The sequence below is a fragment of the Salmo salar genome, chromosome ssa16 (assembly GCF_905237065.1).
Source record: "Salmo salar chromosome ssa16, Ssal_v3.1, whole genome shotgun sequence".
In the NCBI taxonomy this organism is placed as follows: Eukaryota; Metazoa; Chordata; class Actinopteri; order Salmoniformes; family Salmonidae; genus Salmo; species Salmo salar.
The window spans coordinates 78054895-78071552 of NC_059457.1; the positions used below are offsets into that span (position 1 = coordinate 78054895).

General features: G+C 44.6%; 2 protein-coding genes across 9 annotated transcripts in view; both read right to left on the reverse strand.

Annotated features, from left to right (window-relative positions):
- LOC106574795 (interphotoreceptor matrix proteoglycan 2) overlaps positions 1-7907 on the reverse strand; it is a 34807-nt gene extending 26900 nt beyond the window's left edge. The window contains exons 1-7 of the mRNA XM_045697984.1: positions 7633-7907; positions 7305-7556; positions 5438-5604; positions 5269-5297; positions 4993-5025; positions 3627-3670; positions 78-3175 (exon numbers count right to left, since the gene is read on the reverse strand). Of these exons, the coding sequence (XP_045553940.1) occupies positions 78-3175; positions 3627-3670; positions 4993-5025; positions 5269-5297; positions 5438-5604; positions 7305-7556; positions 7633-7705 (3696 nt within the window). The 5' untranslated portion in view covers positions 7706-7907. The remainder of the gene's footprint in view (positions 1-77; positions 3176-3626; positions 3671-4992; positions 5026-5268; positions 5298-5437; positions 5605-7304; positions 7557-7632) is intronic.
- Positions 7908-12025: 4118 nt separating this feature from the next.
- Positions 12026-16658, reverse strand: part of LOC106574751 (sentrin-specific protease 7) — a 28233-nt gene continuing 23600 nt past the window's right edge. For 7 of the 8 annotated variants that reach the window (XM_014150790.2, XM_014150787.2, XM_045697988.1 and 4 more), the window contains 6 exons: positions 15916-16088; positions 15235-15287; positions 15098-15141; positions 14943-15011; positions 14687-14837; positions 12026-14500 (listed from right to left, as the gene is read on the reverse strand). In XM_014150790.2, coding sequence (XP_014006265.1) covers positions 14357-14500; positions 14687-14837; positions 14943-15011; positions 15098-15141; positions 15235-15287; positions 15916-16088 — 634 coding nt within the window. In that variant the 3' untranslated portion in view covers positions 12026-14356. The remainder of the gene's footprint in view (positions 14501-14686; positions 14838-14942; positions 15012-15097; positions 15142-15234; positions 15288-15915; positions 16089-16658) is intronic. The other variant, XR_006759838.1, reaches the window with a different exon arrangement.

Sequence of the window (16658 nt, forward strand, 5' to 3'; positions counted from 1 at the left end):
CTATCCTTTATGATGTAACAATTTGATTATTGATTCTGTATTTCATTGATTGCAATAATAATAACCTCATTGCTTACCGCGTTTTCCACCTCTGTTATGATATCTTGAATCCCTAGGAAGTCATCATTTGTTTCTTCTGGTTCTTCTGTGACCCTATAACGATCACCGTTATTGTTCTCCTCTGCATCCCTATAACGATCGCCATTATTGTTCTCCTCTATGCCCACAAAAATTCCAGTTTCAGTGGTGACCTCATGAGTAATCTCCACGGCAGCCTCCGGTGTCGCCTCTGGAGTGGACTCACCTGCAGCCTCTGTGGTTATCTCCGCTGCAACTTCTGAAGGCTCTAGAATGATCTCTTCGGAAGCCTCTTCTGTAGTTTCTGGAATTATCTTTTTGGAAGCCTCTTCTGGAGCTTCTGGAATGATCTCGTCTACTGCCTCAGATGGGACCTCTTCTGAAGTTTCTGGAATTTCCCTCTCTGAAGTTTCTGGAATTTCCTCCTCTGAAGTTTCTGGAATTTCCTCCTCTGAAGTTTCTGGAATTTCCTCCTCTGAAGTTTTTTGTGTTATCTCTTCTGGAGTCACTGAAACGATCTTTTCTACAGTTTCTATTGTGTCTTCTTCAGCAGCTTCCAGAGTTATCTCTACAGTCTCTGGGGTGATTTCTTCTACAGCCTCTGAAGTGTCTTCCACTGCAGTCTCCAAAGGGACCTCTTCTGCTTCCTCAGGAACTTCTTCAGTAGACTCCGGAGTTACCTCTATCTCCACCTCGGGATTGTCCTCTACTGCAGTTTCTTCTGTAATCTCCTCAGCCTCTGGAGGTTCCTCCACTACATATTCTGGAGTTACCTCTACTTCAACCTCAGGAGTGACCTCCAAAGTGGCTTCTGAGGTGACCTCCACCATAACTTCCTTCATCTCTACTTCAGCCTCAGGAGTGACTTCAGCCTTTATTGTTGCTTCTGAGGTGATCTCTGATACATCCTCTGGAATGGCCTTTACTGAAGTTTCTGGAGTGACTTCTTCCTCAGGACCAATCTCTATTACCACTTCATTAGTAGTAGTGGCCAATGTATCCTCTAGTACAGTCTCTGGAGTGATCTCCTCCGTAGCTTCAAGTATCAAATGCGTTGTGGCGTCTGAGATAACGTCCTCTAAAATCTCAGGGGTCTCCTCTTCAGTGTCTTCTGGGGCAACATTCACTGTAGCCTCTGAGGTGACCTCCACAGGGAGCTCCTGAATGCCTCCATCTGAATCCTCTGAGGTGAACTCCACAGGGAGCTTCTGAACGCCTCCATCTGAATCCTCTGAGGTGAACTCCACAGGGAGCTCCTGAACACCTCCATCTGAATCCTCTGAGGTGATCTCTACAGGGAGCTCCTGAACGCCTCCATCTGAATCCTCTGAGGTGAACTCCACAGGGAGCTTCTGAACACCTCCATCTGAATCCTCTGAGGTAAACTCCACAGGGAGCTCCTGAACACCTCCATCTGAATCCTCTGAGGTGAACTCCACAGGGAGCTCCTGAACACCTCCATCTGAATCCTCTGAGGTGAACTCCACAGGGAGCTCCTGAACGCCTCCATCTGAATCCTCTGAGGTGATCTCTACAGGGAGCTCCTGAACGCCTCCATCTGAATCCTCTGAGGTGACCTCCACAGGGAGCTCCTGAACGTCTCCATCTGAATCCTCTGAGGTGACCTCCATAGGGAGCTCCTGAACATCTCCATCTGAACCCTCTGAAGGGATCTCCATGGCAGCTTCAGGCTCTGAAGTGTCCTCTGGAGAAACTTCTGGAATCAACTCTGCTGCAGCTTCCTCATCTGTAGTCTCAGAAGTGTCCTCTGGAGAAATATCTGGAGTTAATTCTGCTGCATCCTCTGGAATATCCTCATCTGTAGTATCTTCTGACGTTGCCTTGGTAGCAATGTCTGAAGTGGTCTCCAAAGTGACGTTTTCTTCTACCACAGCCTCTGTGATCTCCTCATCTGTGGTATCTGAAGTGACCTCTATGGCAGCCTCTTTAATCTCCTCATCTGTGGTATCTGAAGTGACCTCTATGGCAGCCTCTTTAATCTCCTCATCTATGGTATCTGATGTGATTTCTGTAGCACCCTCTGTGATCCCCTTGTCTATGGTATCTGATGTGATTTCTGTAGCACCCTCTGTGATCTCTTTGTCTATGGTATCTGAAGTGATTTCTGTAGCACCCTCTGTGATCTCCTTGTCTATGGTATCTGATGTGATTTCTGTAGCACCCTCTGTGATCTCTTTGTCTATGGTATCTGAAGTGATTTCTGTAGCACCCTCTGTGATCTCCTTGCCTATGGTATCTGATGTGATTTCTGTAGCGCCCTCTGTGATCTCCTTGTCTACGGTATCTGAAGTGATTTCTGTAGTACCCTCTGTGATCTCCTTGTCTATGGTATCTGAAGTGATTTCTGTAGCACCCTCTGTGATCTCCTTGTCTATGGTATCTGAAGTGATTTCTGTGGCAGCCTCCGAAGGCGCTTCAGAAGTGGTTTCAGAAATGTCCTCCAAAGAAGTTTCTGGAATAAATTTTATTTCAGGTTCTGGGATATCCTTGTCTGTGGACCCAACAGGCATCTCGATGGCAGCTTCTGAAGGGACCTCTGCAGGGATCTCAATGGCAGCCTCTGATGGGACCTCTATAGGGATCTGAATGTCAGCTTTTGGTGGGACCTCTGCAGCGGCCTCTTCTGCCTCCTCCACAGTATTGTGTGTGGTATCTGAGATTACTTCCTCAACCATTTTCTCAATTACCTCATCAATGGGCTCGTGGATGACAGTGACAATAGGTTCAGGTGTGATCTCCACAGTGTCATCTGAGGTAGCATCGGACGTTTCCTCAACAGCAGCCATATTAACCTCCTGGACAGCCTCATCACCAGTCTCAGCAATGACTTCAACTGCTGTTTCGGAGTTGACGTCAAAGGCAGCTTCGGTAGTGGCGTCCTCTCCTATCTCCTGTATTGTCTCGTCGGTCTCTGAGGTGACGTCGATGTCAGCATCTTCAGTCACATAGTCAGTAGTTCCTGGCGGGACCATCTCTGTGACCTCCTCAGCTGGCTCTGCAGTAGTGACAGGAATGACGTCAACATCTCCTCGCAAGGTTGGGAAGGTGTCTGGCTGTACGACAATGACTTCATTATCTACAGAAGAAAACAAGAAGGGACCCAGAAACAAAGAATATATAAGTATAAATAAAAAGAGGGTGTATTATACGTGACACAGAATACATTTATAATAAAAACATTCTACATGACATCAATGAATTGCTACTGAATATGTCTGGCACTGAAATTGAAAAGTAGTGTGTTCAGACAAGCGGTTCAGACAATCTCTTAGGAAAGTCTAACGGTCCCTCTATCCACTGTCCATTGACAACGTGGTGTGTCATTAAGAAGGATTAAAGGCCTATTCTGGGAGCAACGTGTGTCTTGATCAGGCTACAGTAGTCCTATGCAGCACCCACAATAACCTCAAGACAGTACTACACTACAGACAGGGGCTAATAGTCTAGCTATACTATCACTGATCAACAGATGGCATAAAAGACAGATGAATTTTGCCCAGACACTGAATTGAGGTTAAGAGGTAAACCTTTTTGGGTGGTGGCCAATTCTGGTGGAGTTGCCGCGGTTGGACTGTGTGAAAGAGAGACAATCAATCAGTAACTTCAACATGTTGGACTGTGTGAAAGAGAGACAATCAATCAGTAACTTCAACATGTTGGACTGTGTAAAAGAGAGACAATCAATCAGTAACTTCCACATGTGATACAAAAGATTGTAGGTTGTAAAGCTCCCACTTTACAATAAGCACCCCTCATACCTGTGTAATAAAATGGCAGTTACGCAGGAATGTACAGCGTCATTACAATAATTACATAGTACTTAAAACTAGTAATACCTGTTCAAATGGCTTTCATGCTATTGTGATGTCATTTGCAAATCTTTAACATTTTGCAAATCAAAACATGGTATTACATGTTGTTACACTGTACCCCTGTATGGAACTACCAGGTATTACATGTTGTTACACTGTAACCCTGTATGTAACTACCAGGTATTACACTGTACCCCTGTATGTAACTACCAGGTATTACACTGTACCCCTGTATGTAACTACCAGGTATTACACTGTACCCCTGTATGTAACTACCAGGTATTACACTGTACCCCTGTATGGAACTACCAGGTATTACACTGTACCCCTGTATGGAACTACCAGGTATTACACTGTACCCCTGTATGGAACTACCAGGTGTTACACTGTACCCCTGTATGGAACTACCAGGTATTACACTGTACCCCTCTATGTAACTACCAGGTATTACACTGTACCTCTGTATGGAACTACCAGGTGTTACACTGTACCCCTGTATGGAACTACCAGGTATTACACTGTACCTCTGTATGGAACTACCAGGTGTTACACTGTACCCCTGTACGGAACTACCAGGTATTACACTGTACGTCTGTATGGAACTACCAGGTATTACATGTTGTTACACTGTACCTCTGTATGGAACTACCAGGTATTACAAAAGCAGACCTGCTATAATACTTTGCTGTTACTGTCTACATGCATGTAGCTTACAGGCACAGCAAGCTGTCTACAGCAGTGGCTATGATCATACAACAATGTAGCAGTTGTATGAAGCTGGTTGAAGCGAGGGGGGAAAGGTTGAGCAGGCTGCAGAGCTGTGTGGTGCACAGAGGCTGCCGTCACGTCACATTTACATTTTCATCATTTAGCAGACTCTTATCCAGAGCGACTTATATACATTTTCATACTAGTCCCCGTGGGAATCGAACCCACAACCCTGGTGTTGCAAGCGCCATGCTCTACCAACTGAGCTACACGGGACTACATCACTGTTATGGATAGCATACAACAAAGCAGTGTTTCTATAGAGCTGTGTGGGCACCAAGACAGCAGGCTTTAGTGTTGTGTACAGGCCTACCTGCACACTTTGGACCCTGAGCTTGTGGGCTCGCTGACGTGGATGGGATGGGGATGAGGAGAACATGGAAGTGGTGTAAATACAATGTGGTTGATGAGGGGTTGAGGTTGAGTGACGATCAGCGGGATGCAACATTCTGTACGTCTGCTCTAAGTGATCTGAACGTTCTGTAACGTTGCACCCTGCTGAACGTGACCCAGGCATGTACTTATTTTGCATTGTGACAGAATGCAAGTGCTAGTATCTCACAGAGACATTGCATAGTTTGGAGCTCACCTATTCGGAGCAGCAGTCATCACCACTCTCTGAAATAAAAACAGAATCCATTGATAAATAAAGCTTCTCAATCACATACCAATGAACTACACACACTTGTACACACACACGCACACACATCAATATCCGTAATGTTTTACATATCAAATTGTGCAAAATTCTCACTCACAGCCCTAACAAGAGAGACGTGCTCCTCTGATCGGCTGAAGTTGCTGCCGATCTCCATCACGCTGACGGCTCCATCCTGACATAAGTTAACCCAGGCCTGGTACTCGTCTCTCTCAGGTAGACGGTCCCAGAAGATCTTGAACGCCTCCCACACCGTCTCCTGACACACTGGCAGCACACAGACACAGGACTGGGTCAGAGACTAGCGTTCACACCCAGACTTTTTTGGTGTACTTCCTGATTGGACAGAATTGAAATGGAATTGATCCCAACCCTGATTGACACAGAGACATGTGACACAGAGGTCGCACTCTGCGACACAGATGGATGTAGAAGAAGACCCGCTTTACGTATATGAATATTCAATCTAGATTTAAATAATACCGTGTAGTACAAGGACATGGAAACCAAAACAAACATTGTCATTTAGCTGACATTTAGCCAGCGATCCTGACAGGAAAAATCTCTCCAATGGACAGCTATGAAAAATGAAGGCAATCAGGGAAATGTGAGGTCATTTTTTGATCCATACACACATACACTCCCACGTTCCAGACAGCATCACCATTTCACCACCACTGCTGACATTGAAATTACTTCTCAGTTCAAGACATGTGGTATTGCACGTAATTTTCACAATGTACCAGTACCTCTGCTTTGGAACAAAAAAAGCTGGCAAAAAACGTTTACCCCCTTTTTTTTTCTCTCAATCTGCGGCCACATCTGTAGGCTACATTTCAGGTTTGGAGGCTGAGGACAACCAGAAATCCCTTGGTAGAGGAGCAGGCCTGAGGGCTCTCATATTTTCCTGGCAGCATGGCTCATCTGATCAATGTCTAGAGGACTACTATTTCGGTAGCGAGGCAGGGTTCAGACCGAGGACTGGGGCTTTCTCTCTAAGCTTCCCCAGGTGGAGCACCACGTGTTCGGGTTGAACTGACAGAAGGGCATCCTGGTGCAAGGCTGTCTGGTGCCAGGCTCTCTGCCTGGCCTCATCTGAAATCTGTCCCTTACCTGTATCAATCAGTCTATACCAAAATGAGGTTGGACGTTTGACCTTAAACGTTTCTCAGCCTCCATGACTGACTACTATAACTATAGCCCTTGAATCATGATAGATTAGTTACTGTTGTTGATTGACTTCTAGTAATTTCCCTTGAGTTGCAACAAGGTTCTGAACCATTGTTTCAAACAAACGACTGATAACACAGGGCTGTATTTCAACGGCTGAAGTCATGCACGTGGATGACCATAGGGCTTTAATAAAGAGGCTGGAAAAGTACTGGTTACTGCATGGTTCATGTTGGAGGTGATTCAAGAGCACACATTTACATGACAAACATCTATTTATCTTCCCCACTTGTCCATTCCCAATTAAATATGAGATCATCACAGGAAGTTGTACTCACTTTGATGGTATATAATGGTTGTGTTATTACATTAAATGCTTATAAATCTGTAATAAGTCATAGCCGGCCATATGATAAAAGGAGTGAGCGTAGCCTACTGTTACATACTCTTAGAAAAAAAAGGTTCTATCTAGAACCTTAAAGGGTTCTTCGGCTGTCCCCATAGGAGAACCTTTTGAGGAACCCTTCTTGGTTCCAGGTAGAACCCTTCTGGGTTCCATGTAAAATCCTTTCCACAGAGGGTTCTACATGGAAGCCAAAAGGGTTCTACCTGGAACCCAAAAGGGTTTTACCTGGAAACAAAAGGGTTATTCTATGGGGACACCCGAAGATCTTTTTGCATAAGAGTGTACGCATCACAGGAATTCAATTCATCTGGCTGAACAACAAAGATTGTAGGTGAATAGAATCCAGGTCATAATGAATCCCCAGCGCCCATGAGATACAGAAAAAGCTTACCTCGCTGGTGAAAGTACTTCAGATGGTTTTCTATCGCTTGGTCTACAGTCTCTTGAGAACAAAGCTTCACTCCACTGGGAAAAAGAATATTCCGCTTTCTTCTAGAAATAGCACCCTTTCCTTTGTATGTCTTGTGGGTCAAAGCCTCCAGACCTCCATCTGACTCCAGTTGGCTTGAAATCCCAGAGGGGTCTTGAGATTTCAAGTGTTTCACTACCAAACCACTATCCATAGCATCCCCATGCGACGCATCTGTAAAAGTACATGAGACAGTTATATATGTGATCAGAAGTCAAACAGTCATCATTAAATCCTCTACTGTACCTACCTGTGTCAAAGTATCCTGTCAGAAGGATGGCAGACACAACCCAAAAAACACAGTTCCTCATTAGCCCCGGCATTTCTGAAAGAGCCAAGATCCAAGATGCAGCCCCAGTCTAGATTAAATCTTCTCAATCCTTCTCAGGTCATCAACAAGAGGGTTTTGTGTGCTGTCCATCCACTTGATAGCATTGTGTAAAAATAGGGCTATTCCTCTGGTTATTCCTCGTGGGGCTAGGCTATCCCCCCAGTGTAACGGGATGTGGTTACAGTGCTGAAGACAGCTCCCCAGCCTTACTCAGGTAAGCAGATGGGACTTTGGCGAGAGATTTTTTTCTCCTTCCTAATCCTATTTGATAAGCTTTAGTGGTGCCTCTGCAAGACTTTAGTCTAACAGTGCATGGTTGTTTAACTTGTGAATAATCTGTGTAGGCCAATGTGTGGAATAGGGATAGTGATGGTCATTTTATTTTTTACATAATTGCATATTTTCACAGTTGCAAAACATGCAATAACAACTTATCTTACTTGGACACACTTTATATCCTATAAGTTGCTAATGTAAGTGATATGATTGGCTTGGTCTGTTTATTAAATGATTAAAACATTAATTCATTACTTACTCATTCCTTTTATATTTACAGTATTGTAGAGATTCACAATGTGAAATGTGATTCTCACGGTGACATTATCAACTAAATGTGAAATGCATTCAAAATCACCACAAATTGATTGTGGCCTTCATTTAAGCTAGAGAGAGTCTGTGAATGTGTCCTTTGTCTCTGTCTTTCAGGGCAATCTTGAAACCTCTCTGCCCAATGCCAATACACACAGCAGTAAGTATAGGTAGGTCAGTATAAATTCAGGTGAGTAAAGATGTAGGTCTTAATTTGATCACTCTTTTGTTGCTGAGAATTTTCCCGCACAGCAGGGAATGCAAACTTGTAGTGTTTTCAAGTTTTAAAAAGGCTTCTAAAGTTCGTAATTTCCACTTTAAAATGTATCAAACCCTAGAAGAAATGTCCATTCATTATAATCCACATAATTAAAATGTCCTGTTTCTCCAGGATTATTTTCCTGCTGTGGCAAACTGGCTCAAATTAAGATATGACATCTGTATGTGTAGGTGAGTCAGTAGAGGTCAGTGTTTGTTGAACCTGCTGTACCACAACACAGACATACAATCTTCCCGGGAGGCTGATTTGGTGGTGAGTAATGAACATTGCTGCCAATAAGCTCGTCTGACCTGTAGCAGGACAGTGCAGCTCAGGGGGGAAGACCAAGGTGACTAGATGCTACTCATCCTTTCTGACAGGAAAGGTGCTTATTCCCTTCAGGACCGAGGAAATCAGAACAGCAAACGGAATTGTCCGTCTGTCTAATGTATTCACAACGTGTAACATTGTTGTGGCAGACAATTGACATCTGTAAATAGGACTTCAAATAAGGGCAAGTGTTTGGAATAGAGCATTGGATTCATTCCAGTATCAATCAAATGTATTTATAAAGCCCTTCTTACATCAGCTGATGTCACAAAGTGCTGTACAGAAACCCAGCCTAAAACCCCAAACAGCAAGCAATGCAGGTGTAGAAGCACGGTGGCTAGGAAAAACTCCCTAGAAAGGCCAGAACCTAGGAAGAAACCTAGAGAGGAACCAGGCTATGAGGGGTGGCCAGTCCTCTTCTGGCTGTGCCGGGTGGAGATTATAACACAACATGGCCAAGATGTTCAATGTTCATAGATGACCAGCAGGGTCAAATAATAATAATCACAGTGGTTGTCAAGGGTGCAACAGGTCAGCACCTCAGGAGTAAATGTCAGTTGGCTTTTCATAGCCGATCATTCAGAGTATCTCTACTGCTCCTGCTGTCTCTAGAGAGTTGAAAACAGCAGGTCTGGGACAGGTAGCACATCCGGTGAACAGGTCAATAAGGATGTGCATGTCGCTGGGCTTGGGATCGGGTCGAGACCTGTCACACGTCCGGTCATTAGTGGATAACTGCCTTGCATGCCTTCTCAGAGAGCAGAGTAGGTGGTTTCTGAGGTGAGGTGGCTGAGACTAAGGAATAACAAAGCAGCCAGGTGGTCTCTCTCTCTGGTGAGGCCTGATTGACAGACTGAGGCTTGTTTGGAAGTTACCACTAGAAGGGTAGGTGGAGTCTTAAAAGGACAAAGGCTCAGAGGGCTGCCTTTATGACCTCACCTTCATCTACTCACTCTCACCCCAAAACTCTCCCTGGAGTGCTTATGTTGCCAGCTTCAGTCATTTTCACTGATTCAATAAAACTTCAGGCTGTCTATAATAGGGCTTGGGGTCAATTCAATCTCAACTCAATACATTTCAGATATTGAAATGAATCGCTGTTTTTGAATTGACTTAGCTTTCTCCAAGTACCTGTATACAGTTGAGATCTCTCTGTGTCACATGGCTAACTTTGTTGTTTCACATTATAGTCAGGTGACATATTATCAACAGATCAGGGAATAGGAAATACATTTAAAAACAGAGGTAGGTAGCCAACAAACTAATTATACTTAAACAGTATACACAGAATATATGCTAGAATGAAATAATCTGTTGCTTTTCGTTGTCTTGCCATTAGTCTCTTGCCAGACTACAGTTGGACATTCACTCAGCTGATGACGGTGACGTTACGGCAACGGTGAATCAACAATGGTAACATGGTTTATTGGATAATGTGATCAGCAGATGGGCCAGTGTCTTCGTTAGGTCTGGGCTCCTGTCCAGATATCAAGATGATACCACTGTCCTGCAAGGCAAAGAAAAACAACACCCTCTGATTAGACCTGTAATACTAACCTCACAATGAGATATTCACACCGGTCAATGAGTTAATGGAACCAATAAGGACATGTAAGGACAAAGTCAAACATAAACATACAGGATTACAACACACCATGGCACATATTATTGGAGTGCTGATCTAGGATCAGTTCTGCCTTGTAGATTATAATGAATGGACAGGGTGGACCTAATCAAAAGGTGTCTCTCACCGTGTGAATACTGAATTACCAGCAGCCTTTGACAAATACTATAATGTAGTCAGGCGAATGATAAAGTTGCCGAAGGTCAACGAGTCTGGACCCCTGCAGAAATGCTGGGATTAGAAGCTGGTTTTCTATGAAGAGACTACAGAAGAACGGGAGGAGGGGGCATCGTGTCCAAAGAACTAGCTAAATCTGTCTAATCCAGCAGTCCGGCTCAGATTAGCTTTCCTGTGGCCCCTAGTGGAGCACAGCTACCTCATCATGGCCTAGCCTACAAGACAGAGCATGCATCCCAAATGGTACCCTATTCCCTATATAGTGCTCTGGTCAAAAGTAGTGTACTATATAGGGAATAGGGTGCCATTTGGGACGCAAACAGGCAGACAGACAAGGCCAAGCCCAGAGAACTGGACTACTACACGTCAACAGTGATTAACGGAAATGTGCCCAATCCTACCGGCCCCAGACACAACCTCCATTCCATTCAGTCTGTAACTATGGTGACTCACAGTAAGCAAGGATACAGTTGAGAGTGTGAGGCATACTCATCATAACAATGCTGTCGTTAATACTAAATAACAGCAGCTCAAGTCAAATATATACTTATCAATCAAATGAACGTCATTGATGCCGGCAAGGCGCCACAAGTCATTTGAAAACTAAACACAATTAAATTGTGCTTCTATTCTTTTCAACATAGGCTACAATTTACTGTACAAAATCCTCTTAATGAACACTTCCTTTCAGCAAACGACCCCACTGACCCACCATCTAATGAAATGAGTAGCATTCTTATACAGGCAATGACCTGTACTCCTGCTTGGCCCCAGCAGGGACCCTGCTAATTACCTGGGGATGAACCTCTCCTTCAGCCAACGCATTTCAGCAGACGCCCTCCAGCTGTGTGTTCCAAATGGCACCCTATTCCCTTGATAGTGCACTACTATTGACCAGGGCACATAGGGCTCTGGTCAAGAGTAGTGCACGGCCTAGGGAATAGGGTGCAATTTAGGAAGCCGGCCAAATGAATGAAGGCCAGAGCCAACAGCAGAGCTCCTCAGTCCCCAAATCCTCTTGCCATCAGAGATCCCATATGCTCGGTGTTTCCCGTCTTTGTTGACATGGTTAGTAGGTTCCCGGCTGTTCTCCCCACGTGGTCGCACCCCCGACGTCCTGACCTCGGGAAAATAACAGCAGCAGACGACCACCCCCTTTCAGAGATATCTGGGGTTAAACGTCTTCTACAGCAACCCAATAACCTTTGACCTTGACCACCTGCTGAGGTGGCCAAGATGACAAGATACATGGTTCTTTTGTCCAACACGGCATTGTGTTTTCATCTAAACATGCAAGTTAACAATTATTGTTCACAATGAAGACTTTCACTCAGTCACTTGATGGAGTTTCTTTATTGTCATTACAAAGTAGATTTGATGTTAGTTTAACTCATTTAAATGGGCTATCTGTAAATTAAAACAAAACTTCAAACTTCTTTAACACGATTCTCTATAAACACGTCTCCAGACTACCTGTTGACTATCTGGACCGGTCTATTGATCTCAGTCCTGATCTCCAGACTACCTGTTGACTATCTGGACCGGTCTATTGATCTCAGTCCTGATCTCCAGACTACCTGTTGACTATCTGGACCGGTCTATTGATCTCAGTCCTGATCTCCAGACTACCTGTTGACTATCTGGACCGGTCTATTGATCTCAGTCCTGATCTCCAGACTACCTGTTGACTATCTGGACCGGTCTATTGATCTCAGTCCTGATCTCCAGACTACCTGTTGACTATCTGGACCGGTCTATTGATCTCAGTCCTGATCTCTAGACTACCTGTTGACTATCTGGACCGGTCTATTGATCTCAGTCCTGATCTCCAGACTACCTGTTGACTATCTGGACCGGTCTATTGATCTCAGTCCTGATCTCCAGACTACCTGTTGACTATCTGGACCGGTCTATTGATCTCAGTCCTGATCTCCAGACTACCTGTTGACTATCTGGACCGGTCTATTGATCTCAGTCCTGATCTCCAGACTACCTGTTGACTATCTGGACCGGTCTATTGGAAGGACATTGATCTCAGTCCTGATCTCCAGACCCTAAACCAATGCATCAGTAGTTGTAGGCTGGAAGGTATAAGACGAGTTAAGCAGTATGGATGTCCTTGGTTCATTCTACGGAACCCTTGAACCCAGCCGTAAAGCCCAGCCATAGTGAACCAGTCAACCTATGGCTACCTTAACAGCACAATTTAAACCTTCAAACCGGCTACTGCATTTGACTATACGGCTTTTACTGAACTATAAGACAGAATTAAAGCCAACATAATTATAGTATTAGGATAACAATATGGAAGAATTGATAAACACTAGTTTTTATACTGTAGTAGCAGGGCCATTTTCTGACAGTGGCTAAATCAATGGAGTAGAGATTTGGATGGGGCGAATAGGAAAGTGGTAGCCCAACTGATTTGGGAGGTGTAGGAGGGTGACCTTTACCCTTCCAAAAGCAGTAGGGGTGGAGGAGGAGGGCTCTGTCCTGTCTAAGAGGGCTCTGTCTGGGGACCACATGCTGTGAGAGGCTGCACCAAAGACTCCAATTATCCAAAAACGCTCATTCTACCAACTTAACCCAATTAAGTACATATGGTTAAGCACATATCCTATCAGACTTAGTGTTAACGACCCAAACTGTAAAACCTATTAACCGTGCCCGTGTGAAAAAAACACAATAACAACTTAAAGGTAATATCTGGAATTCTCGCTCTACAATATTGTGATGGTGACAGAAGAGAGTTCTGTCCAGCTGTTGCTAGGTAGACTTTGGGGGCATCTTTAATCCAGGAATATACCACATTATAAATACATCATTATAAACATGCCATTAAAAAAAAATCTATGTTTACACCATGAAAACAAACAGAAACCCAAATGGAAACCGTTACTGTATGGGGAGAATGTTATTTCTGTTTCTTATGACAGAGTGAGTCAGGTCCCTAGACTTTCATACAGCACAAACTTCGAGGGGGATTTAGTTCTGCCTGTAAACAGAACAGGGGAGAGGTGCTGTTCTAATCATCATATTATAAGCGGTCATTGTGTAGGCTTACTCGGTGTTCCCCACTGGAACATTGGGTTTTTCTTACGAACTAAGCAGCTACAACATGAGGAGCCAAAACTAAAACACTGCCAACATGTGGACTTGTCTGTAGTGATAACACGATTGTTTAGCAGCTGCAAACAATCATGTGCATATTGAGACCTCTATGACTGATGGTCAGAAACAACAGCCTGAAACAGGAATAACTGAGTAATATTGACTTAATATTTATAGTGGTTTTATGTGTGAGTCATAAGGACATTTGAAAAAGAAACCTGTTCTGAGTACATGAGTTATGCTTTTGCTCAGCAAACTAGATGCGTGTTCACTCATATCCTTGTGTAATAATGTCCATTCTAAATGCTCTCTTCTATAACATTACATAAAAACTAAACATTACAAATGAACAATTTTATTCAATTTTACGATCCTATTACTTTGTACATTCACATTACATACAAGTGAGAAACAAACATCCTGTGACATTCTATAAAAAAAATTGGAATACAAAAATAGTATAAATATTACATTTATTGTACATTTGAAAAATAAAAGTCCTTCACAGTTTGGGGGTATTGTAGTAGTAGTGCATTGCTGATCAGGTACCTTGGCTACCTGCAGCTGCTCCCGCCGTTGCCATGATGACCGTGCAGCTCCATCACCAGGCTCCGGATCTCCTCCCTCTTCCTCCACACCTGTTGCCGTGGAAACCAGCGCTCCAAACGCAGGGGGAGGTCAAAGTGCACCACTGGGTTCTGGAGAAAGTCAGTGAGCCAACCAGAGGTTCGGATTAAGGTGTGATGTCATGCATGGGACAGGCAGTTATCATTTCAGATCAAGCGTTTTAGACAAGTGTAGTGGAGTCAAAAAAATGCCAATGAAATGGATGGTTGATGTCAGCTTGTTGTTAAGCGTGGGAGGTTAGAGGGGGAGGGCCGTACCTGCAGAAAGCTCTCCACGTACTGCAGGAGGTAGAGGCCACAGTCGCTGCTGTTGTCCTGTAGAGGGACTGTACAGTGGGAAGCCTTCATACTGTCTACAGTGAAGTCTCTGCGTGTTCCTCTACGCACCTCCCACTCTACATGTAGGTAACTGGAGAGGACAGACGGGAGAGATTGAAACTAGTCTACACATATATGAACCACACACACACACAAAACAATGCAAGCGCGACAGACACACACAGAGAGTACTCACTCCCGCAAGAGCTTATAGATGCTCTCATGGTAAGAGATCTTCAGGGAGTCCATGATGAGAATGCAGGGTCTACAGAGAGAAGACAACCCTGTGGCATTACACACACTTATAGATGGAGGAAGTACAGCCAGTTAACTCACAGTTAATGCACTCACTTCTTAATGATGGTCTCCCTCTGACATCCATCTTGGGTACACGCCTTCAAAATTGAGATAATGTCATTTATAATGTTGCACACATGCTCAAAACATCTGATATTTTTGGTTATTTTACAAAAGAGGGTGATATTTACTGGTGGGTTGTGGGGCCTCAATGTAGGTTTCCCACTGGCTCCCCCTGTTCCACCTGAAGTACGTATGCATGTACACACACACACACACACACACACACACACACACACACACACACACACACACACACACACACACACCTTTTAAATCAGCAGCAAATGTTTAGTTACTTTGATTTTGTTCTGTGGCGTTGTGGCCAAATGTGCATGCTCCGTTTCTCAGTGTTTCTTGGCTGGGTATGGAGGGCACGCTAGACCTGCGCTATAGCCACCAGGCCAACCAAATAATTCCATCTGCAGTTGGGATTCAATTACACACACGCATGAACATGCACACATAACACAAACATCACATCCAGGTATGGCTAGAACAGTTTGTTTTAGAGAGACCTCATTTTCAGAGGTCTGCAGTTGTATATAACAACATAACCCTAACATAGGGTTTTAACGGGTAGTTAGGGACTGACATCGCTGCCTAAACAGCGCCCTAGCTACCTTCCAACAATATCGAGGCAAAATAAAAACGATCTAACCCAACGTTAATTTGATCATTAAAGTTAAACAAAGCGTGTGAATGCAACCCAGGCGGATTAGAAACGCTGTTACAGGGCCCTGGTGAGAGAAGTGAGATTCTGCCAAGGTAAATATCACAAACACACAATGCATCGGCGCTGTCCAACGCACCTGCTCCGTTCTGCAGTTTGGGGTTGCTGGCCTCTGGAGAAGGCCCAGTTGAAGCCTGGGGCTGGCATTTCCTCTTCCCCCCGTTGGCCTCCACTCGATCTGGGCCGGACCACTCCTCATGCTGGGCCTGCTCCAGGCCAGGGAAACAGATCACCACAAGGTACCAGTGGGCTCTGGGGAATCAGACACAAGGGAATCAGACAAGGGAATGTGCAATGTATCATGTGTGTGGCTATATGAGAAGTGTTCAATGTGTATGATAAGGGTAACGTATATATTATGTACAGTGTGTAATGTACAGTGTCTATTTTGTATACAGCAGTACTGTGTCTAAGACAATCTTTCCCTCGGGGACATTACAGTTCATCCTATCCTAGGAGAGAAAGCGTAATGGACTGGAGATACAGAGATCTGTGTTACCATATCTACATTCTCATCTAGATATCTAGATGGATTTGATCATGGCAATACAGAGCAACCGGCAGTATGTGTTGTTTCAATGTGTAAAGATAGAAACCTGTCAGTCTAGTGGAGTAAATGGCATTCACAAGACACTAGCGGGAACAGCCGTGACCCCTGTCCTAGCCTGGGCGTGGCCCCTGTCCTAGCCTGGCCGTGGCCCCTGTCCTGGCCCCTGTCCTAGCCTGGCCGTGGCCCCTGTCCTAGCCTGGCCGTGGCCCCTGTCCTAGCCTGGCCGTGGCCCCTGTCCTAGCCTGGCCGTGGCCCCTGTCCTAGCCTGGCCG